We start from the raw sequence: 23,117 nt of genomic DNA, 5'->3' as shown, positions 1-23,117 counted from the left end.
TAAATTGATTAAACAAAAAAATAGATTTTTTATTTTTATCAGCCAATTTTTTTTGCTACATTATGCCAAATAAAAGTCCATTTTATTGATGTGGTTGATAGTTATATGTCCCTTCCCACCCTATGATTCTATGAATGCTGAATTTAATTTTGTTGGTTGGTAGGAATTTCCCTTAACTTCTATTCATGAATACACCCACAGAAAGAAAAGTCATTGTCTTTGCTCTAGTGCCATCTGGAGTAGAGAAAGAATTATTAAAAATTGTCTTTGACTTCCAACAAAAAGGAAGTTTCTTGATCACAGCCTTGGATTTTTTTTTCTATTCGTAGACTCTTAGGCTTCATATCAATGTCTTTAAATTAAAATAATGCTAAATAAAGATGTTTATTAGAAAGATTACATTATGATTCAGTTTCTGCAGTTTCATGGATAATAGGAAATAGTTCTGATTTTTCTTGGATTTCTGTCCAATTAAGTATGATGATAATGTTTTCCACTTTCCTTACAACAAGATAAGAACACCTTATGTCTTAACTCAAATATTTTAATTTTACTTACAGTAAGTGTTTCGGCCTAAAGTCAAATGGCATTGGTAGAAGTACTGCCTTTTTGAGCAGGATGGTCAACAACATAAAAACCGTTCTTGCATATTTCCTTGTAGATGGTGATATATTTGGAAGCTTTTCTTGTTTGTGGAATTACAAATTTCTCTGTAAATTCATTTTTATTCATTTGCTGCTGCTTTTGGGCACTCAGCACACAATTAATAAATGTTAGTGCATACGTATAACAATTATGGAAACATTCTTCATACCTGTTAAATAGATAGAGAGAAATGAGTCTCAAAGCAACAATAACAAAGCTTCGGCATAACTACTGTATATTTTATTAACTTCTGGTATATTTATAACACGTTGTCTTAATGAGAATCTTAACTTATTTAACATAATTTTCCTGCTCTTTAGCCAAAACACTGTTAGTCAGTCTAGATAAGGGAGAGGAAAAGAACAAGCCAGGCACTGGTTTTTAGTTGCGAATTTGTATCATGCTCAGCTGGAATAAAAATAAACAGTGGCAGACTTATAAATAGAATAGATTTACAAATAAGAAAAGGTATGGCAAAGAATATTGCCATATAAGGATATTGCAGTAAATTATTAGTCCAGTGTATTCTTCGAGCATTATTGGAAAATGCGAGTTTAGTAGCTTCTTGTATGGAAGGCTGACAAAATGTAGATTGCTTAGCTGATTTTAGGAAAGCCCTGCACTTATCATGAAAACTCAATGCCCCTATTGTGATAAAAAAGCAAATCTGTTTATAATTTTCTGCAGATCAAAAAATATTTTTCAACACACATGGTAGCCACCTAACTTATTCTCATGAGGTGGTCATATAGTTCCTCTCCTTCAGATAGCAAGATACTCAATTTATTTTTCACTCAGGCTACTTTTATGGAGTGAAAATTAACACAAAATTCTGCAATTGACAAGGGAGCTCAAAATTATTGATTCCAATAAATTAAATTTATTGAAATCTGAATAACTTTGAGCTCGTCAGCTGCAGAATTTTGTATGAAAGTTTCATTCCATAAAAGTAGCTTGTGTGGAAAAACTAATTGAATATCTTGCTATCATCTGAAGGAGAGGAATGATCTTTATGATGATCTTTACCACCTTTCTTGCCACATTTGCACTGCAGTTGCTAAGTTAGTAACATGGTTGAATCTTGCTTCCTCATTGACTTTGCTTGTCAGAAGGTTGTAAAAAATGATCACGTGAGCCAGGGACACTACAGCCATCATCAATACATGTTGGTTGCCAAGCGCCCAAATTTTGATCATGTGACCATGGGGATGCTGCAACAGTTGTAAGTGTGAAAAACGGTCATAAATTGCTTTTTTCAGAGGCTTTATAACTTTAAATGGTCACAAAATAAATGGTTGTAGGTTGAGTACTATCTGTATCCCAATGTTTCAAAAATGTATTTTGAAAAAATCTTCCCAGTTTGCGTCTGAAACTAATTTTCTTTTCCCATCCCAATCCTTTCTTCTGGAAGAATGAAGAAATCTCAGAAAACAAACATCTAGCACTTATGATACCACCTGAGGTGGTTACCGTATTTGACCTAATGATAATTGAAGCCTATTCATCTAACATATAGAAATATTATGGAACACTGGAACTGCTTTCTGTTGTAGAATCAATAATTCTTCCAAACTTTATCACAGCTGGTTCAATTGCAATCTATTCATTTAGAACTCTTGTTAAGTAAATTACAGAGATAGTCCTTACTTAACAACTGCAATAGGGACTGGGAACTCCATCACTAAATGATGCAGTCATTGAGTGAAAGATCACGTGATCCTTCCTGGTGTACAGGGTCAGTTCTGCTGCAGTGATTAAGTGAACTGCTCACATCATTAAGTACAATGTCAATGTAAGTTGCAACTTACTATTTACTGCTGGCTTCTCCACTGACTTTGCTTGTCAGAAGCCAGCTGAGAAAATTGCAAATGGCAGCCACATGACCATGGGATACCACCACCATATAAATTAGCACTTTTTTCAGTGCTATCATAAGTTCAAACAGTTGCCAAACAATGCAGTCATTAACCCAGGACTACCTCTATTTTTTAGAACAGGCTGATGAAGACAAAGGTTCTGGAGAGTTTTATTGTCTCCAAATGATTGCATGAGACTCATCTGTAACTCAGTCTAAGCAAAGTGCAAAAATTTAGCATGTTAGTTTTGGAGGAAGTCCCCAATACCATTTTGAATTCTGTACCTGTGTGGAAGCCAAATATCTGTTGCTGAAAATTGTTCTAGATAGGTATCCCATTGGTTAAGGAGGCCATACATATCAGGCTTCACTAGTGGAATGCTGACACATTGTTCCCAGCCATATTCAGCAATGGTAATACCAGTTTCATTGTAATTATACACCAAACCTACAAACACAATAATAGATGCAATCAGAAGGGTAAAACTGCTATGTATACTATGGTAATATGGAAAGACTGATTACCACATATTAGTAACTATCTCTTGTGATATTTTCATTTCCTTTACAGACATGTACAGAAGCTATTTGAAAATCCTGGTTATAAGAATAATGTGGAATTGTGAAACAAAGATTATTTACCAAATGTGGTTTTCTGACTATCCAATTGTCTAGGGCCCTAGGCATTTACTGTCTAAGCTTTTGGTATCTCAAAAACATTAAAATGTATCATTTTGAACAATAGAATGATTATTCTAATAGAAATAGAATATTTGAATACTAAATTTACTTTGTAAACAAAACATAATCTTTCAGAGTTTGCCATCTTTTATCCATCTTCCCATTTTGAATGATATAATTAAATCTTTTAGGCTTGTCCTGCAAGACTCTCCTTCTACAAGCTGCACCCTTACGTGCACAACATTCACTTTTATTCCATATGTTGATGCCAAATATGCAAGACAACTATGAAAGATTTAGTCATACTATTCAACATAAATTCCAGCAAATGAAAGGAGGGGTGAAATTTTAGTGAGTAGGCAAAGTCTATTATTTGTACAGAAGCCCTATGGCCAGTGAGAAACTTTAATTGGAACTGTTTGATTTAGATTTGAGGTAAAGAAAAAAGATGAGAGAAGGGAAGCAAAACAGTTTGAAAAGTGAGAAACAGAAGAACCCACGAATATTTGCTAGAGAAGATGCTGATGATTTGAATAAAGAGTGAGAAAAAAAAAGCTGAAATAGTAGGATTAACACTTCAAGAAGCAGCCAATGGTTCTGCATCCTATGTATAGAAAGAAACCAGTGGCTTGAAGAATGGGGGGAGGGGGCAGAGAAGTGGGGGAGGGGGCACCTTAATTCACATGTTGTCAGTACAAGTGTGCAAGCATCCAACTGTTCCTTGACCAAAAGCATCCTAGCCCTCACATGCACTCCAAACTGAATTACTGCACAAATGTGAGAGTTAGCAAATATTTGAAATTAATAATTTCAAAAATATAGTGCTTCCAAAATGATCTCAGTCTTTGTCTTTCCCAAAGGCTCATTAATTTACTGAGTACAAGGCACAAAAGGGTGATCCTATTAAGTGCTTCCTAGTTCTCTCTAAGTATATATCCAGCCCCAAGATATGTTGCCTCTCCACGTTTTTCTCAGCGCAGTAGATTACTGGACACTTTGAAAAGAGGGCTGGACAATTACAGCTGCTTCAGTTCTGATTCTCATCACTGCTTGCATATCCACAAACAATGTCATTCCTAGAATCAAACTGCTTTTTAAAAAAACTTATTAAATTACTGGCTGATAAGCAGCAAGCTACATGGGCTCTTCTAACTGGAAATGGTTTGTGGGATAAATGAGCAAAACTACTTGCACGGAGATATCTTGGCCAACAGACTTGTGTTTGAACTGAAGGGAAGGCATTTTGAGTTGTAAAGCTGCTTCCAATGGAACAGAATGAAATAGTAGAAGCTACATGCAATTTGGACTGAGCACACTTTGAATGGTGTGGGAGTGTGAACGGATTTCCAGAAAAATTGCAGACTACAGGAACCATTAGCACTACTCAGGTGACCCTGAGGATCCAGATAAACCTCCAAGTGCATAAATCTCCAAGTTTACTACCCTCTAAAAGGATGTAAATGACCAGCTTTTTGCAAGGAATATAAATCTTTCCATTCAGAGCTGAAGAAAATTCGGTGGTGCAGTGGTTAGAGTGCTGTACCGCAAGCTACTCTGCTGACAGGCAGCTATCTGCAATTTGGCAGATCGAATCTCACCAGGCTCAAGGTGGACTCAGCCTTCCATCCTTCCGAGGTGGGTAAAATGAGGACCCAAATTGTTGGGGGCAATATGCTGACTCTGTAAACCGTTTAGAAAGGGCTGTAAAGCACTATGAAACAGTATATAAGTCCAAATGCTATTGCTATTCTTGGATGACAAGTGAAACATCTTCAAAAGAAGAAACAAGAAAAGTCCAGTTGCCCTGAAAAAGCAACTTTGGGATGTATGTATCATGAAGTTGGTGGCAATTCAGGAACCACCTAGATTTTCTCCACAATACAGAATCATAAACTATTACATGTACTTGCATAAGAAACAGATATATGCTGAACTTCACTAGACATCCTGGTTACGTAAAGTGCCTGTAACAGAGAGGAGGGATCCAGGTCTTTATGGCTTTCTAGAAGGCCAGCAGGGTTGGAGCCCTCAAATCTCTGGGTGTTCCAAAAGGCAGGAGCTATGACAGAAAAGGCATCTTATCTAGGCCCCACTCTAGGTGACACTGCTTCATTTCATATTGCTATCAGCACTGCATGTAACCAAACTACTTTGCAGGATAGAAAACACAAAATGTCCATCTTGTACAGTATATACTGACAATGCATGAAGACTTCATATTAGAAGGTTAATTATATGTTTTCTTACCATTGGTATTAGTTATTCCAACATGAAGGTCAGAATCTCCATCATAATCTCTGAAAAGACATGTAAGGTTTCACTTTGGAAAAAGATATTAGAGATTTTTTTCACTTATTTGAAGAGTTTTTGAAAAATAGGCTGGACATAATATAATACTACTCAAATACAATTAGCAGTACAAAAGTTATTTGCTTGGCAAGAGTAATTACGTCTAAAAACCTCTGAGTAAAATGCTCTCTAGTAATCAGATGTGTAGAAATCCTTTTCTAAATTGGTGCTTGCCTTATATTCCGGTAATGATAAAAGGCAGCTTCTATGTACCTTGTTTCTAACCATAGAATAACAAGGAAGACCCATACCTTAGAAATGTTCCTATAGTGGGCTTCAGTAAAAAAGAACATCTTTCTCGGTGTCCATTAACAAATGGGCTTGGAATACTAACAGGTGCTTCTTCCAGGCTTCCATAAATCAATCTTTGCCCACACAATGGACAGTTCTTGGGAACTAAGCAGCCAAAAATGTCTTTGTCACAGTGGGTGATTTTAATTAAGGCTCTCTCCGAGTCCAAAGGTTGCATGATCAGTCCTTCCTTAGGTAAATGAACCTGCTTTCCAACTTGTATTTAATAAACAGAAGCCAGTAGAATTGGACACTGAAAGAAGGAAGAGATTAGTTGAGAATGACAGGTCTCAGTACCAATTCTTCCTCTACTGTGAACTGAATTAGCAAATGAGATACAAGATATGGGAGGGACAGCTTTTCCTGGACATTCTTTTAAAGAGATAGTGTTCCCTTTTTGTATTAATTGTATCTGGTACTTGTGTGCTGACTTTATTTTTGATAAATAGAAACCATCCCATTTGTCTGTTATTGTCTGTTAATTAATGGTAAGCAGTTACCTCTTTGTAGATTTCTTTCCCTTGATTAAAATGAGGAATAAACAAATTTAGAATTACCATCATCTCTTCCTGACAAAGATCTTCTGACTTTTGCACTACAGGCAAAAGTGTTTAAACTTTTTTTTCTAGTTTTCTAGTTTATTTGGTCATAAAGCAAAACTTTTCAAATACAACCCTACTATTCTTGTTAGCTGTATTGTCTGAGATTTTCAGGAACTGCAGTACCAAATTATCAGGATTAGTTTGTCCTTGGCAGGAAAAAAAATCAGCAGCCTAAATTTAATGTGGGCTTATCATGCAGTTATAGGGAACACTATCTCTTTTTAGTAATATTCTATTACTTTGAATAATACAAATTTATTCTGACTAATAAATGAAGTATTGCAAACAACTCACAATGTTGTCCAATAAGAACACAGACATGAAAGACCAAATAAAAAATAAGCTTTCCAAAACTGAGACAGCTGCATACTTCTCATAAGCTGCCATATATCAGAGTACAAGGACCCAATACCACAAAGTTTCCAAAAAAGTTGTGTCCTTGGTTCTAGTTAGCTAGTACTGTTATGACAGCAATAATAAACTACTACCTGCATACTGCACAGGTTATATGTCTCCACAAAATAATGCACAAATTATTATAAATGCTTACAAATGACATAAGATGGAGAATATTTGCATCCAATTTGGAAGAAATGCTGATTTTTCCAATTATTACTTGATATAACGAGTTGCTATTCTTACAAGATCAGGTTTATTTAACTGCTTATCTGCTTTACATTATACTGTATTGTGCAATATAAACTATTGTCTGTCCTTACCTTTACAGTCATGAGACTGCTGTAACACTTTCCTGATCTCTATGCTCTGCCTTTTAATCTATACATTTTACAAGGTAACTTCAAAAAGAGAATCCAGCATGAAGAGTTTGGGTTATATATACTGTAAATTGATTTAAAATGTGATTATTTTATCAGCGCCAGAATCATTGTTATCCCACATACACTGAAGTTTTAGGATACTCATGTGTGTCTGTGTGTATACCTACAGGTACCAAGACGGACTTATTCATTTAAAATACATTTTATAAGTTGAGTTCTGATACATCGATATAGCTCGACCCTTCAAGGTATGTCAAGATGAATCCTTTAATGCCCCAGTGTCACACCATCTTTTTTTTTTTTTTGCTGCAGCTTAAAAAACATTTTATTGCAATAAATCTAGATTGGCCCAGCAGGCTGCATATCTATTTGGCGCCTCAAATACGAGAGGACCCTCTCCTGTTGCTTGTTGGGAATTTCTCCCCATTCCCTGCCAGATAGGAAACATGAACCATACAGATATCTCAAAAGTAGCGGGTCCCGAAACCCTATCACTTTAAACTGGGGAAGGAGCACTCTAGCCGGTAATCTCGCTTCCCCCAGGCAGCCGCGGTCCCGCTTTCCGGATCTCTATGCCCTGCTCTTGAATATAGTGTATATCCGGGGAGTCTATGGTAGCCAAAAAGCAGGAGGCTGGCCGTCCCTTTCCCGACTGACAGTTTTTTTTTAATTAAAAGGCGGTTTTCCAATAATTTGTCAGTTTGGAAAAGGGCGGCAGATTGCCTTTATCATAAGCGGCCCTCCTGCCTACCCTCTCCGGTGTAAAGGAAAGCCTGGTTGCCCCTCCCTCTCTCCTACTCTATGGTAGGGCGTTTCATTCATAATTTCCGGCCGGAAACCAGTTCCTGTAGCAAAGGCCCGGCTCTCTTTGTTGGGCTCCCCAAACAGCTTTCCCTTCCTCTCCACCACCACCCCCTCCCCGGCGCTACAGCGGAACCAAAATGCGAGGAGCCGCGCAGGGAGGAGACACCGAAGCAGGAGCGGTGCCAAAGGAGACATGAGCAGCACGAAGGACGTAACCTGCAGGTCTGACGGAGCGGTTACCGCTTGGGATAAGCGCTCTCTGCTTTGCTCCCCACCCCGAAAAACGGACGGGCGCTTGAAGACGCTCCACCCACGGGGAAGGGGGGTGGTGGAGGAGGAGGAGGAGGACGGGACCGAGATGCTTCCCGGGCTCCTTTCTCGCTCTCTTCGCCGGGTTCCTCCATCTCCGACGAAGCCGCCAGAGGAAGGGAAAAGCCGGAGAGCCGATGGTTCCCTGTCCTTGTTTCTCTAACTTGCCGTCCGAGCCCTAGTGGCCGCCTTTCACTTCCCTCCAGTTTTGTGTGTTTGTGTGTGTGTGTGTTGTAGCCCTTGAAAATGCGCATTACACAGAGTTTTTCCCGCTAACTCGCCATCCCATCCTTTTCACGTGGTCCCCAATGGTCCTCTTTTACTTCCCCCAGTTTGTGCGTGTTGTATCCCTTGAAAATGCGCATTACACATAGGGGAGCTTTTTGCAAAACAGGGAGGCTTATTGAGACTTACTGATTCCCCCTTAAAAGATCTAAACCCGATGTTCCCTAAAAGATTCCTAAAGGTATCTCCTAGTATTTCTTAGGACCGAGGCCTTTCTGCAGTTGACCCAGAAAACACCTAAACCTTTCTACCAGTCAATATCAGGCGGCTCTCTTAATTCCCTATCATGAAAGATTGAAGTTTCACACAGGATGGAAATATAACATTAATCCTGTGGATTGCTGATTTGCCCCAAAGTCTCTCCTTATTGATAATCATGGGAATCTTTTTAGGATATATAAAGTACATGGGTTCAGAATCTTAAAATATATTTTGTAAGTTCTTTTAAAAGTGCCAATAAAACAATATTCCTAAAGAAATCAGTGTAACCTTATTTGAGCCGTGAGTTTAGAATCTACTTATTTTAGGATATTTGTATATTTCAAATACAGATGTTTCGCATTCTGCTTTTATGAACTTTCTGGAGAAAATCTTGGCAGATTTATTCATGGACTTGACAAATATTGAAATAACAATTGTGTATTTTGACATCAGTTGCTGTATATAACTAACTTTATATTATTGCAGGTATTTTGTACAAGGAGTATGTCGTGAAGGAAATAGGTGCCTGTTTTCCCATGACTTGGCTACGAGCAAACGATCGACTATCTGCAAATTCTATCAAAAAGGACAGTGTGCCTATGGAACTCGCTGCAAGTATGTTTTATTCATTTCCAAGAGAAAACTTGCAGTTATTTTATTATGCTAAAGACATGTAAGAAGCTGCTTATTGTTTGTGTACTTCTTGTACTTCATGCCAGTGCACTTCTCATAATTTCTTACTAGCACTGTTTGCTGTGAGATGATTGGAACTGAAGAAATCTGGGAAAACTTTTAAAAGAAGAGCTTTCAAATTTTGATAAATGATTTAAAAGAAACTGCAGAGATATGGTCCATAAATAGGTTTCATTTTTACCGAGATAGCTTTTTACAAGTTTGCAAGTTTAGCATCCCAATCATATGCATATCTACTCCAAAACAAGTGAAATTCAGCAGGTCTTGCTCCCAAATAAGTGACAAATTTGGCAATCTCAAAGTACACTGATAATGCAGTGTTCAGACCCCAACTGTTAAAAGGAGGAAAGACTCTTGACTTTGTAGTTTAATTCTTTTTTTCCTTTTTTTCTTGAACTCCAAAAGCCAGTTCAGATATAAATTATATGTTAAACTACTGAGAAGTCAGAAATCCTGATCTATTGTAAAATACCCACAGATCCATCAATAGATTCTGACTTACTTTCTCTCTATATATATATATATCCACATCTTAAAGTTATAATACTGCATATGCTATATTTATTTCATTAAATTTAGCAGATTTAATTAAGATTGTTAAACTAGAATATATGACAATAATCCATATTGAACTATATCGGACTACTAAACATTACTATGAATGGTTTTACTTAATCATTTGGAATTCTACTATATATATTGCTTTACAGTTAAGTTACATTGAACTTTAAATTTCACAGGGTAAGTTTTTACATTTTATATATAGTTTTAGTTATATTATAAACGTAATCACTCAGGCACTTAAATAACTAAAATCCTGTTAATTCTTATTTCTTTTATCTTCGGCATCCTTCTTCTAGGATTAGAATAATTTAGGTTCCTGCATTGAGATAAATAGTTCTGTGAAACAAATCCATAGTGCAAATATTGCTATCTTTCAAACCATTAGAAAGATAATTAGAAACCATTATCTTTCAAACCAACTTCACAATAGCAGAGTCTTATCTTTGTGTTCAGCGGGCTTTCTGAAATAAATGCATTTGTACATTATTGTTGTTTCTCATTTGTTAAGATATGATCACGTTAAACCTCTGGGGTCCTCTGCATCCGGGGGCCCAGTGGGTTCTAGACCACTTTACATTGCTGCACCACCATTCCAAAGATTTAACTCTCCATCAGAGCAAACCCCAACTGTTACCAAAAGTAAAGTACACGAATCTGGAAAACGTGAAAAGAAAACCTTAGTGCTCAGGGACAGAGGTGAGTAAGAGTGGGTCATTTTTTTAATGGAATTTCTTTTTTGTACTGGTTCTTTAAAATGTAAAATCTTTCAGTCAGGTTTTATTCCTGGTTGCATTACAGATATACCCATATAGTTTTGTTGGTAACAATAGAGAAGTTGTTTGTTTTTGGCTTCTGAGTTTTCTTTTAAGTCTAATCTGCAACCCTGGTATGGTATGCAACCCTCTCATCAAAGTACTCATCAAACTTAATCCTGCTTAGCTTTTTGAAGTCAGCCATGGTCATCTATCTGGACTTAACTAGTTCTTCATGTCCTATCTTTTCAGTTGTTTTAAAGCAAATAGACCTATTTTTTCTTAAAAACAACAACCTATTGTACTATGAAAATTAACGAGTTGCATATGATGATTGATAATTTCCTCTGTCATTACCATTATATCCATTCCCCTTATATTTCATTTGCTAATAATGGCATGTATGTTATACAAAGTGCAGTTGTTCAAGCAAGAATAGATACATCCAAAGTATTTGCTTCACCAGACATCTGAAAATATACTTGTATTTTCAATATTTGATCACCATTCTTTGCCAACTCTCTGTAGAACCCGGTCTTTGGACATATATGGCATTTCTCAGCATTCCGTCCATTGGAGGCCTAGTTCATCATATTGGTTAAGAAACCTTTATGTAAGAAAGCTTCATGTCTCATACCATTTATACCTACCTCAATCTTGAGGCGAATATATTTTTTATTATTATTTCTAGCAAATGAAAGGAAGACCTTTTTGGTGTTGGCATCACAGATATAGAATGGCCTTGTCTTAGAACAGGGGTTTCAAACTCAAGGCTCACAGGTCAGATTTGGCCCACTGGGTGCTTAAATCTGGCCCACAAGGCCGTCCTGGAAATATCAAAGGACCAGCCCGCAATGCCTCTGCTGGCCAAAAATGGGCATGCAGGGATCTCACGGGGCCCATTTTTGGCTGTCAGAGTGCTGCAGAAGGCCATGGAGGCAAAAAATGAGGTATGAGGGAGCTTTGCGCGGTATCTGCATGGCCCATTTTTGACCAGCAGAGTGCCACAGAGGCCGAAAACAAAGCACAGGGCGCCGGCAGGCCTCCCCACACCCCACTTTGGCTGGCAGGCTGCTGCAGGAGGTGTCCTGTCTCTCCCCCTGCCCCCCTGCCAGCCCATGGAGAAGAATTACAATGCTGATCCGGCCCTCAAAGAAATCCAGTTTCACACCCCTGTCTTAAGAAGCTTGCCTGGGATCAATTGAATTTTTTTTTAATAAGCTGCTAGGGTTTTATAGATCCTGACTTTTGTTTTTAAATATTTTAAGACTTGCTTTTTGTGGTTTGTATTGCAATCGTTTTTTTAAATTTATGTATAATAGTCAGAGGATTTTATGGGATAAATATAAAGAAAATCATCAGGTCCAATGTTCGCTTACTTGCTAGACTGACCAGGAAATAGATCCTACATTAAACTGTAGTTATAAGGGCAGACCTGATTCATGATGGGTGAAGTCAGAAAGTAACTTTAGCCCCAATTCCCATCCCAGTAGTGATACTGAATTGCATTTCTCAATGTTCTTCTCCCCTGATTGGATAGCTGCTACTTAGGGAGGGAGAATAGTACGTGCTGTGTTTGAAGACTCACGTTGTGGCCAAAATATGCTCAAGCCTCACCTCTGAAGTCCTTGAAACAAGTTCTTTTATGTGAACTCTGGTTGTCATTACTGGTATTTTGTTAATTTGCAATGATTTTCATGTACTGTTGTAAACTAAGAGATTATGTTGTTGCTGCATGGTTTTGTAGACAACTGATAGCCATAACTTTGTGGTTTTATAGTATGTCGCTGAAGATTATTATAATTACTATGCTTTGAAATTGAAAGCAGATTTCCCATGTTTGATGGAAGCGCATCAACTGCTATTAAAACTTAAGCTTAGAAATACTTGCTAATTCCCCTTGCTTTAGAATAGGGATTTCATGAGAATTGTGGCCTGTTTTGAATGCAATCAAATATTTTCTTCTTCTTCTTCTTCTTCCAAGACTTGTGTGGAACCAATGAAGAAAGGACAAGGCCTGGGGCAGTAAGTGACTTGGCATGTTGCAGTATTCCAGCTGACATACCAGAAGCAAAGCCCCATTCGTATTTAGATGCTATCCGCAGCGGGCTTGAAGATGATGCTGAACCTGGGAGCTCATATGCATACGATGAACAGTTATGCCCCTACGCAGCAGCCGGCATGTGCCAGTTTGGGGATCGGTGCCTCTACCTCCATGGGCAAGTGTGTGAAATCTGTGGAATGCAAGTGCTCCATCCCTTTGATCCAGAACAGAGGAAGGCACATGAAAAGGTAAACATGACCAGAAATAAAACTAACTTGGCTCTGTTATTTTCAAATCAAATCATTATTTAACTGACAAAAATAATCAGGCCAACTTAATAATATAGGATGTAAAATATAAAAATGACAAAGATTGAACAATTATATGGGTATGTAAAAATGTGGAACTGGTCCTCATCTGATTTACTAGCTCTTGCTATGCTAGTGGCCAATTCCTGATGGATGTTATGTACTCTTGCACAAAACATGATAAAATGACTTTTTTCGCGGGATGGTTTCTGGCAAAAAAGAAAACATCTGTTCCAGACAGTTCACTTAACGTCCACTGCATTTGCTTAATGGCTGCAGTGATTAAGGACCAATGTGAAAAAAGTCATAAAATCAAGCACAGTCAGGTAATGTCCAGCATGACAAACAACCATAATTCTGGGATCAACTGTGGTCAGAAGTCAAGGACTATATGTAATTAAATTTTTCCAAGTTTTCTGCTTTCCCTTTTTATCAGTTTTTCAATCAACCTATTTCTTTTTGAATTTCTCATTTCAGGCTCTCTGTTAACCAATGTTACATTAAAGATAACACCTACAAATGTTAAAAATTATTCATTCCTGTTCAGCTTATGACTTATTGTGCCAAACTTTGTTAATCTGTTATATTGGTTGCATGTGGAGCTTCCCTATTTACACTGACCTGGTTCATATGTCATGCTGTGATTTGTGGCTTATTATGTAAAAAGATGTGCTCATTTATTTAGCTTGATAATTTATAAAAGGTACAATTTATAAAAGGTACAATTCTGTTATCCCATATTTATCCAGTTCCCTTTAAAATCCAGATTGTCATATGTGCCTGTATCTGTATCATATTTTTTTCTGTCTGACACTTCAAATGCCAGTGTTATTTATAGTAGTGGATTATGTCCCATTTTTCAGTAAGAACTAAGTGACTGGTAGTTTTTAATAAAGTTATTTGGTATTATGTAATCCAATGTTACTAGCAGTGGTTCTTACCAATAAAATTGGGATGCTAAAACTTCAAGCCTTCAGTTGTATGCAGAAGCAGACCTTTCTCAATTGCAGTCCTTCATCTACTTCTTTCAGAGTAAACTTCATTGATTTTAATGCACTTGTGTTTTACTGAAAGCATGCTATTTTCTCAATGTAGAGTAACCACTCCTTTCCTCAGTCTTTGCCTTCTCTTTCCCTGTCTAGATGTGCATGGCTAGCTTTGAACATGACATGGAGAACGCTTTTGCCTTCCAAGCAAGCCAGGACAAGGTGTGCAGTATCTGCATGGAAGTGGTTTATGACAAGCCCTCCGCATCCGAAAGAAGATTTGGCATCCTTTCTAACTGCAATCACACCTACTGCTTATCCTGTATCCGTCAGTGGAGGGGGGTCAAGCAGTTTGAGAATCCCATCATCAAGTAAGTTCCCATAGCCTGCTCTTCCAAAACGTAGTTTGTTACATGTTTCCTTTCAAACTGTTCAGTCTTTGCAGCTTAAATAGATGATAGAGTAGCTGATAGTTGACAAGGGTATTTACCAAGACACATAAGTTGGACAAAATATGACGGTGGTTTTCTCAGTTGCAGATTATCATGATTAATTTCAAACTGGCTTTAGAGTGGGCTTTGGCACTTTGATTTCTGATGGATTATCTTCCTTTGGGCATCAGGTTACAGACTAATGTTTGGTTCTGGCTGATTTCTGCATCATTATTAATGCTATTAAGCACAATATCTTCCTGAATTGACTAGTGTTGTTTGCCATAATTTACTCATTTTTTCAAACAAATTTTAGTTGCGGTACTTATGATGTCCCTCTTAAGTTCTAGTCTGTCTTCATTTTATTTCACTATTTATATGAAACTGATAAGAGTTATCCAGCAGATTTTGAGCTGGATGGTGCTAGTTATTTCTTAAGTTCAACTTCTGCCACAAAGGGGTGAATCTAGAACTTTACAGAAAATGAAGTACGTGCTCTTCAAATGCTTTAAAGCTTACTTTTATTATGCAAAGTTAATCTGCAGGAATGAAAACTTAGACCTGAAAAACACAAATAGGATGGACTTTTCTTAATAAATAGAATGCTTAGGTTTAATAAAATTACTTGGTAGATGTCTTCAAAATTATGATAAATGCAGAGAACCTTTGGAGTTGTGTGGGTCCCCCACCTTCTTCTGTTTTTGAGTTAGATAAAATAGCTTCTTCAACAAGCAATATACCAGCTTTTTTTTTTTGCTACTCAAGGTCCTGTCCAGAATGCCGTGTGATATCCGAGTTTGTCATTCCCAGTGTGTACTGGGTAGAAGATCAGACAAAAAAGAATGAGCTAATTGAAGCATTTAAGCAGGGGGTTGGGTAAGTATACGTACAAGCATTTAAAACCATTTGTAAGATATTTTTGTTCTGTCCTGTGCTGCTTAAAACTGTGGCTGAATACATAGGTAGTAAACAAGGACTTCCTGTAAAGAGGACTAAGAACATTCTGTATGACCATGTATTTTCAACTGAAGCAGAGTTGTGTGTTGCAAAATAGGACCAGCTTCAGTCAATTATTTCAATCAGCGTGTACATCTCTAATCACTGTGTGGGTAATCCTTGCTACATACTCTATTCTTTTCTATGATATCCGCCACCACACCAGAATCTAAAAGAGCAGGGGGTTGTATTTTTGAGGGGTACTTGGTACTTTTGGAGCTTAGTAGTTTTCCTTCAGACATTTCATTACCCAAACTACGTAACATCATCAGTCCTAGTAAGGAGTGTTACTAACCTTCTTACTAATTTATCCTTCATTTTATCAGACTCAAAGTCTCTCTGACACTGTTGAACTAGGACAAGTTCATTTAGTGCATATCTCCAGTATGAAGCTAAAAATTAGCCACATACAAAAAACAAACTTGCAATTTCCATGTTTTACTTTGCAAATCTGCCAGACAGTGGTCCTCAAAAGCATCTCCAAATCTTTGCATGAAATCATTATTTGAGAATGTATGATTGCTCACAATGAGTAGGACTATTCAACTGTCTGACACTTCTTTCAGCAGACCAAGAACAAAGGTGACCTTGTTCTGACCTGTAGAAAATCCTGTTTAGTCAGCCTTCCATGAACAAGTCACATGAGTTTTGAAAGTCAAGGATCTTGAGTTTCTTCAGACTTCTCTGGTAGACATCCAGAAAAAAAATCTTCCTACTAAGATAAGCCTTAACCTTAATGCTGTTCTAGCTGTATCACAATGTTTTATGGGTGTATTATCTATATCTTGCTGCTGTTGAGGCTGTAATAATGCCTCAGCCAGGTGTTTTGCAGAAGCTGGATACCTCAGGGATCTGATACCATATTCTAGACCTGGAAGGTGAGATCCAGTGCCTCTCAGACAGTAGTGAGGCTTACAAGACTGATGTCAACTTTCTGAGGTCAAGAAATAAGCATCAGAGGTTCCAGGAATACTTTTTATTGTTAGAAGGGGAAGTAAGAGAATCTTGAAAGTCTGCCACAGTTCCTCCCTGTCCCATCTTATATCAAATAAATTCAAGGCAGAGATTAGGTCCTTTCTCAGGACTTTCCTTGTCCCTTAATGATTCACTATCCCCTTTTTTCTTTCCTGAACCCAAATCTGTATTCTTTTTTTTTTAAAAAAACCAAATTTTATTGACTTTGCAGAACACACAGACAATCAAGGCATAATAACATAAAAGATCTTTCTGGAAAAACCAGTAGGACATACAAAATATTTCCAAATTGTAATATATATATTTACGTTATCTGCTCAACTTCATATCTTATCCCAATTTCTCCTTTTCATTCTATTATCCAGATTATATTTCTTACTAATTAAATTTTTTTGCCTTTCAAGAAACAATACACAAACATACAAGACATAAAACATAAAAAACATAAAACATCTTTTCTGAAAGCTGCTTGATCCCGGGTTAAAACTCTTCGCACAGACGCAAATTCAAAAATCATATTTACTTTATATATCATTCCATATCTTATTACCATTTTCAATTTTCTATATAGCTTCTTCCCTCTTTTATCTTTCTTAGTTTTATTTTATTTATCTTATCTCAATACAATTCATAATACTTAATTCCATGTCTGTTCTTTTCCAGTTATCCATCCATCTTTTCTCTTTAAATATACTTCTCCTGTACATTGATTGGAGTAACGCCTTTGACTCTTTCCCCTAGCTTAATAATGCTTAATATAACACTTACATTATATTGGGATTCTGATTAGTACATTCTAAAATTACACAATAAATTTTATAAGAAAAACAAGTACACTACAATTACAAAATAAAAGCATATAACCCACCATAGATACCATTAAAAAGCTAATCATATATATTAATACACATTTTACTCTAAATACACATACAAAAACACACTCTTATGTACCTTCCAGAATCCCTTTTTCAATTAAATTTACCCATTGTCTCTAAATAGATTTTGTTTCTTTAAGTCTTGCTTCCCACCATTAAGGCTTCTCATCCCCTCTTTTCTCTCTTGTTTATTTTTCTCCTTGCCTTTTTTACCCCATTGTCTCTCCTCCTCCATTTTCTTCTTCTGCTTACCCCCTTTCTGTTGTTTTCTAACCTTGTATCCACCTTTCATCTCATTTTCCTCTTTTTGGATTGTTTTCTCAAACCTTAAAATCCCCTTTTTCTTTTCCTCTTCCTCCTCCTCCCCAAAGAAAACCCATTGTTCATCCAAGATGGCTTCTTCTTCTTCTTTATTCCAGTCATCTTGCTGCGTAGTCAGTTTTTCATAAGTGCATACCGCCATTTCTAGAAATTGAAAAAGTGTGCCCAAAGTATCTTTTCCATCTTGCTCTTCTTTTTTATATTTTTGATATTGAATTTTTAGTTCATCCAGAAGCAATGCCATCATGAAGAGAAAAACTTCTTCAAAAACAACCACCCAAGTGTTTTTAATCAAGAATAATTCCAAAAAATTCCAAAGTCGCTAAAAGATCCAAATAAACTATTTCTTTTAATACTTTTATTTTCCTTCTTCTATTTCTCTTTCTGGGGTTACTGATTTATCAAAAAGTTCCCATTAAAGTATATCTTTCTTTAAAGTTCTAGGCAGTCTCCTCCTTTTTCAAGCTCTGCTCCAAAGAAATTTTTTTCCTCTCCCCCCACTTACAACAGCAATTTCCCTTTAAACGCTCAGAAATCTATACCTCAAATACGGGTTTTCCAATTTCTGAAGTTGTTAAATCCAAAGTCCAAAAATCCTTTATCTCATAACTTTCAAGTTGAATTACCTTCGGTGCCCAAATATATTTTCCAAGTCTCCGTCTGCTATTTCTATGGGGTGGGAGAGTGAATAAAAAAAAGTTTTCCCATGACAGCTTTCTCCGCCGCTTTTCTCTTCTTAGGGATACAATGTATCTTTCAGGCAATTCAAACAATTCCGTTCCAGGGTTTTAAAGCTTGTTATTTTCCCGGCTCAGCCAACACTTTCACTTCTGATTCTTCTTTCTCCTTCTTCCTCCAGCACAATCTTTTCCAGCTGCCAGCTTCTTTGTGGCGGCCATTGCTGACCGCCACTCCACCGCCTTGAGAAAAGGAGGTTAAGCTGGGTGAGGAGGGGGTCTGCGACACCCCCTAACCCCTTCCCAGATCCTCCCTATCTTCGGCTGCCTCTACAGGGCAGCCTTATCCTCCAGACCCATCAGGATCGGAGGCACCAAGACGGCTAGCGCAACAGGGATCGCGCACTGTCACGAATCCCTGCCGCCGCCGAAGCCTGGCAAACCGGAAGCCCAAATCTGTATTCTTTTGCATATATGAAAGACTGTGTTTTCAAATCATATTCTTTTGCTAGAACATCTTTCATTGATTTATTGAAGTTTTCAAATATATTCTGCAAGTAGCAAATTCAGAATGAAAAATGTGAATAGGTTTAAGAAACATATGGTATTTTGTTCAGTTTTTTTTATTGTAGGTCAAGGCAATTATAAGTCGAGGTATGAAAATTTTTTAACAAACTGGTTTTATTTGAAAAAACAGTGATCAGCATACACCATATAGTACTAATATAGTACTCCAGAAGTTATGAATGCTCAAACACGGGAAACTTTTAAGAAGAGAATGGACAACCATTTGTCTGAAATGGTGTAGGATTTCCTGCCTGAGGAGCGGTTGGACTAGAAGACTTCCAAAGTCCCTTCCAACTCTGTCATTCTATTCTATTGTTAAATGTACATTATGTTTAACAAAATGACGCATCTGTAGTTCTATGACCTTCACTGCTAGTCTCTAAAAAGTTTTGTGCGTGACTCTAAAAAAGCTGAACTTTCATTGTTTACATTATGTTGCTTTCTATTTATGGAACATTTTGCTTATCAGTGACATCAGGAGCTGTGCTCTTAATAAATGTAGAGCTGAAATCTGCAGCTGTTGATCAGAACACACATATTAGATTTATATTACATAATTTATATTCTGGTCTGTGTTTGAAGTCTATAATATATACATTTCCATAGAAATTAAAACTGATTGTTAGATAGTTTACCCATGATGGTCTCCAGATAACCTGTGGAATAAATTCCTAAGTGCACCAAGATAAAAAGAAACCCTGTGAGTTTATATTTTGCAAAGATGTAACTGGAAAATATTCAGTGGTTTGGTTAAAAGTCTACCCTAAGTGGGAATATAATTTCTTTCACTTCTGCTATTTTCTTTGCCAAATGATAAGTTTAACGTGTTTGACTTTGACTTACTTGTTAGATCTCCCATGTTACATATAATTTATTCTGTTAAAGGTCAATCATTAGTTCTGTGTTGGAAAGTGAATCTTTAGCATCAGATTAATTAGAAGTACAGTTAAAAATTTTCATGTGCTATAAATAGCAATAGCACTTTGACTTATATACCGCTTCACAGTGCTTTTTACAACCCTCTCTAAGCGGTTTACAGAATCAGCATTTTGCCCCCAACAATCTGGATTCTCATTTTATTGACTTCAGAAGGATGGAAGGCTGAGTCAACCTTCAGCCTGGTGAGATTTCAACTGCCAAATTGCAGGCAGCCAGCAGAAGTAGTCTACAGAACTGCACTCTAACTACTGAGCCACTATGGCTCTTTGAGAAATATTTGAGAATGAAATACCAGATGACTGGTCCTTATCTTCAAAAATGGGGGAAGAGAAAAATCAGGCAGGCAGGCATTTATACTTGGGAAGATTCTGGAGTAGATAATCTGTGGTGATGGTGGGTGGTGTGTGTATGTGTAACTCAGTATTGACTCCTACAAAGGCATCGGCAAGGGCCATGAAGTTTTCTTGGCAGCATTTTCAGAAGTGGTTTGCCATTATCACTTCCTAGAACTGAGAGAACCCAAGGCCACCCAGTTGTCTTAATGCCTAAGACAGGATTAGAACTCACACTCTCCTGTGAGTTTCTAGCCTGATGTCTTAATTTCCACACTAGACTATCTCTTAATATGCCCAAAAATGAGGCATGAGGATTAGTGGTTAATATGGATTTGTTAATAACTTATCTTACCAATCTATTCTCATTATTTTTGGTGTGCTTCCTTAGCAGAACATAGGAATGCTCTAGAATTAATATACCTTAATTTCAGCAAAGAGTTTAACAAAGTAACCCATTACATTTTGACTAGGAATGTAATCATACAGGGTGTGAGTAGCAATGACAGTAAATGCTGGCTTGGAAATCATATTCAAGAAGTGCCTGGTGTGAGGAATCAAGGAAAGTGCCACAAATAGGCCTAGTGACTTTTCCACATCTTTATTAACTCTGTGGTTAACTAAGTGGAGAGAATGTTTGTCATACTTAAAATAACATTAATTACATAATGGGTAATTAATATTACTCAATAAATAACATTCAAAATTATGTTTATAAATTGGAGAAACTGGCTGAAAATAATAGAATAAAATGACTAGAGTAGTGAAAGAACAATACCTGAGTATGTTTCATTTTGTTAGTGGCAGTCAGAGAAGTGGTTTTATAATATTGTACATTTACAGATTGTTCAACATGGGTTATCGTCAATATTATTTGAGAGAGAAGAGAAAAGGAAAGGCATCGGTGTTTATTCCAGCATATAAATACAGCCAAAGAATTTAAATGCTGAGTTGCTTTCCTTTATACTTTTGTCATCACAATTCACATTTCAAAATTGTCCCAAAATATGCATTGGGCTTGCTTTTAGGACTAATCTTTTCTCTGTAAATTGGCTTTATTTTTCTTTTTAGAGCCACTAAACTCCTTGAGTTTTTAAAAATAGATTGAGCCATCAATCTCCACATGAGTAACCCTGACACGCATTCTTCACCCTCTTATTCTAGGAGAAAAGCCTGCAAGTATTTTGAACAAGGAAAGGGGACTTGCCCATTTGGGGGGAAATGTTTGTATCTCCATGCTTACCCAGATGGAAGACGAGCTGAGCCAGAGAAACCACGAAAGCAGCTCAGCTCTGAAGGGACAGTCCGGGTAAGAAGAGACATAACTTACTCTCTATCCTGTCTCTGCTGGGCTCACTAGTCATCTCCTTTCATTTGAGACAGCACATGCTATTTTGAAAACACCTGAATACTTGGGATAGGAGGGACACTTCATCTGTGTTAAATAATAAATAAACACAGATATAATAAACCTAGTTCCTACTTTGACATTCCACTTGTTTGTTTCCATTTTAGAACCCAATTAACCTCAGTAATTTTAAAACGTGCATTTAAGAATAACATGGAGCTGTTCGTCTATATCAATTGTAGTTCCAACAGCTTTGAAAATTACATACAGTAGTCCTCACTCACCACTTGTTCAGTGACCATTCAAAGTTGTGACCATGCTAAAGTGAATAGTACTTAACTACCAGTCTTTAAAGTTCCAGTTGTCACATCAGTTCCCAATCATAAGATTGCAATTTGGATGTTTGGCAACCAGCTTGCACTTAACAATTGTGACAGTTGTGTCATCACTCTTGACAGGCTACCCTGCTGGTTTCTCACAAGCAAAGTCAGTGGGGAAACTGGCAGGGAAGGTTGCAAGTCACTCTGGTGCCAGCCCTCTCCATTCTTTCGGCACACTTCCCTGCATCCTCATTCCTCAGCCTCCCTATGCTTTTACCAGTCCACAATGAGATGTTGGGATGCTGCCCTGGGTGTAAAAAAAAAAAGCTGTAGTTTTAGTCCCAAAAGTGCTTTAAATATATTAGTAAGAGATATGTGCGAGTAACTCATATGCCTTCTGTTTTAGTTCCTCAACTCTGTTCGTCTGTGGGATTTTATTGAAGACCGAGAAAACAGGATGCTGCCAGTTGCCAATGATGATGTATCTGAGATTGGAGAGCTTTTTATGCATCTTTCGGGCACAGATGCTGAATCTGCTGCTGCTCCCTAGAATACCACAAGATCTCTCCCGTGTCCATATTCCATATTGATCCTTCTGTTTCTTCAGTAACTTTGTACCACAATGTTAGAATTATTGTGCCATGGAGACTGAGGTCCTGGTGAAATTCTAGTATGAGCGTCACTGTAGAGCAAAAGTGTTGAAACATCATAAAATGAGTGGTTGGAATAAAAGTGATAGATGTAATCATGAAGAGAAGAACTTTTCTATTAGAAGGAAGCAGCAATGTTTTTTTTAGTTTAAACGAATATTTACTCCCATTTTATTGAAAAAACTTGCTATTAAGATTTGAGGTAGATCCAAGTAATTGGAGGTTGTCTTTTAATATTATAATATCTTAATAAAAGAACGGAAAAATACATCTAATTATCCATGTCAAATATATCAGTGTGGTTTAAAATTATCAGACTCTTTTCAGGGTTGTTAGCAAAAAAAACAAAAAAAACAAGCTATCTTCCAAGGGTTTGTAACACTGTACATGGCCATTTTTTTTTTTTAATATAAGTGATCTTTTTTAAAAAAAAATTGGGCATGAGCATTGTTAATGTATTTTATAAGCAGCATGGTTATTTAAACATTTGCCGCACTATGTTACAGTTCTCCTAGCTTAAGTTGTACCCATTTTTCCT

The 23,117-nt window shown here is 37.1% G+C and overlaps 2 protein-coding genes across 3 annotated transcripts; one reads left to right on the top strand and one right to left on the bottom strand.

Annotated features, from left to right (window-relative positions):
* Positions 1-288: 288 nt before the first annotated feature.
* MKRN2OS (MKRN2 opposite strand) lies at positions 289-7,989 on the bottom strand. 2 transcript variants are annotated; one of them, XM_087923954.1, is made up of 5 exons: positions 7,143-7,989; positions 5,782-6,074; positions 5,429-5,478; positions 2,786-2,948; positions 289-814 (listed from the first exon to the last, which is right to left on the bottom strand). In XM_087923954.1, exons 2-5 carry the CDS (start codon positions 5,997-5,999, stop codon positions 580-582), a joined length of 666 nt encoding a protein of 221 aa, XP_087780080.1. In that variant the 5' UTR covers positions 6,000-6,074; positions 7,143-7,989; the 3' UTR covers positions 289-579. The 2 variants fall into 2 exon arrangements, with proteins under 2 accessions (XP_087780080.1, XP_026580062.1); XM_026724277.2 differs by lacking the exon at positions 7,143-7,989 and having other exon boundaries at positions 5,782-6,144.
* MKRN2 (makorin ring finger protein 2) lies at positions 7,764-22,849 on the top strand. The gene is made up of 8 exons (XM_026724267.2): positions 7,764-8,228; positions 9,288-9,416; positions 10,567-10,754; positions 12,795-13,102; positions 14,305-14,519; positions 15,345-15,455; positions 21,426-21,570; positions 22,336-22,849. The coding sequence occupies exons 1-8, from the start codon at positions 8,200-8,202 to the stop codon at positions 22,477-22,479; spliced, it is 1,269 nt and encodes a 422-aa protein (XP_026580052.1). The 5' UTR covers positions 7,764-8,199; the 3' UTR covers positions 22,480-22,849.
* Positions 22,850-23,117: the final 268 nt, after the last annotated feature.

Source organism: Pseudonaja textilis, chromosome 2 (genome assembly GCF_049901715.1).
Source record: "Pseudonaja textilis isolate UNSWEBS1 chromosome 2, rPseTex1.2, whole genome shotgun sequence".
Classification (NCBI taxonomy): domain Eukaryota; kingdom Metazoa; phylum Chordata; class Lepidosauria; order Squamata; family Elapidae; genus Pseudonaja; species Pseudonaja textilis.
This window is presented reverse-complemented; position numbering and strand designations above follow the sequence as displayed.

Coding starts and splice junctions, on each gene's coding strand:
- MKRN2OS (XM_087923954.1), bottom strand. CDS start 5,999: ATGCAACCTTTGGACTCGGAGAGAGCCTTAATTAAAATCACCCACTGT. Junction 5,479..5,781: donor ACTATAGGAACATTTCTAAG/GTATGGGTCTTC, acceptor ATGTCTTTTCAG/AGATTATGATGGAGATTCTG. Junction 2,949..5,428: donor TGGAATAACTAATACCAATG/GTAAGAAAACAT, acceptor TTGTGTTTGTAG/GTTTGGTGTATAATTACAAT.
- MKRN2 (XM_026724267.2), top strand. CDS start 8,200: ATGAGCAGCACGAAGGACGTAACCTGCAG. Junction 9,417..10,566: donor GCCTATGGAACTCGCTGCAA/GTATGTTTTATT, acceptor TCATTTGTTAAG/ATATGATCACGTTAAACCTC. Junction 13,103..14,304: donor AGAGGAAGGCACATGAAAAG/GTAAACATGACC, acceptor TTCCCTGTCTAG/ATGTGCATGGCTAGCTTTGA.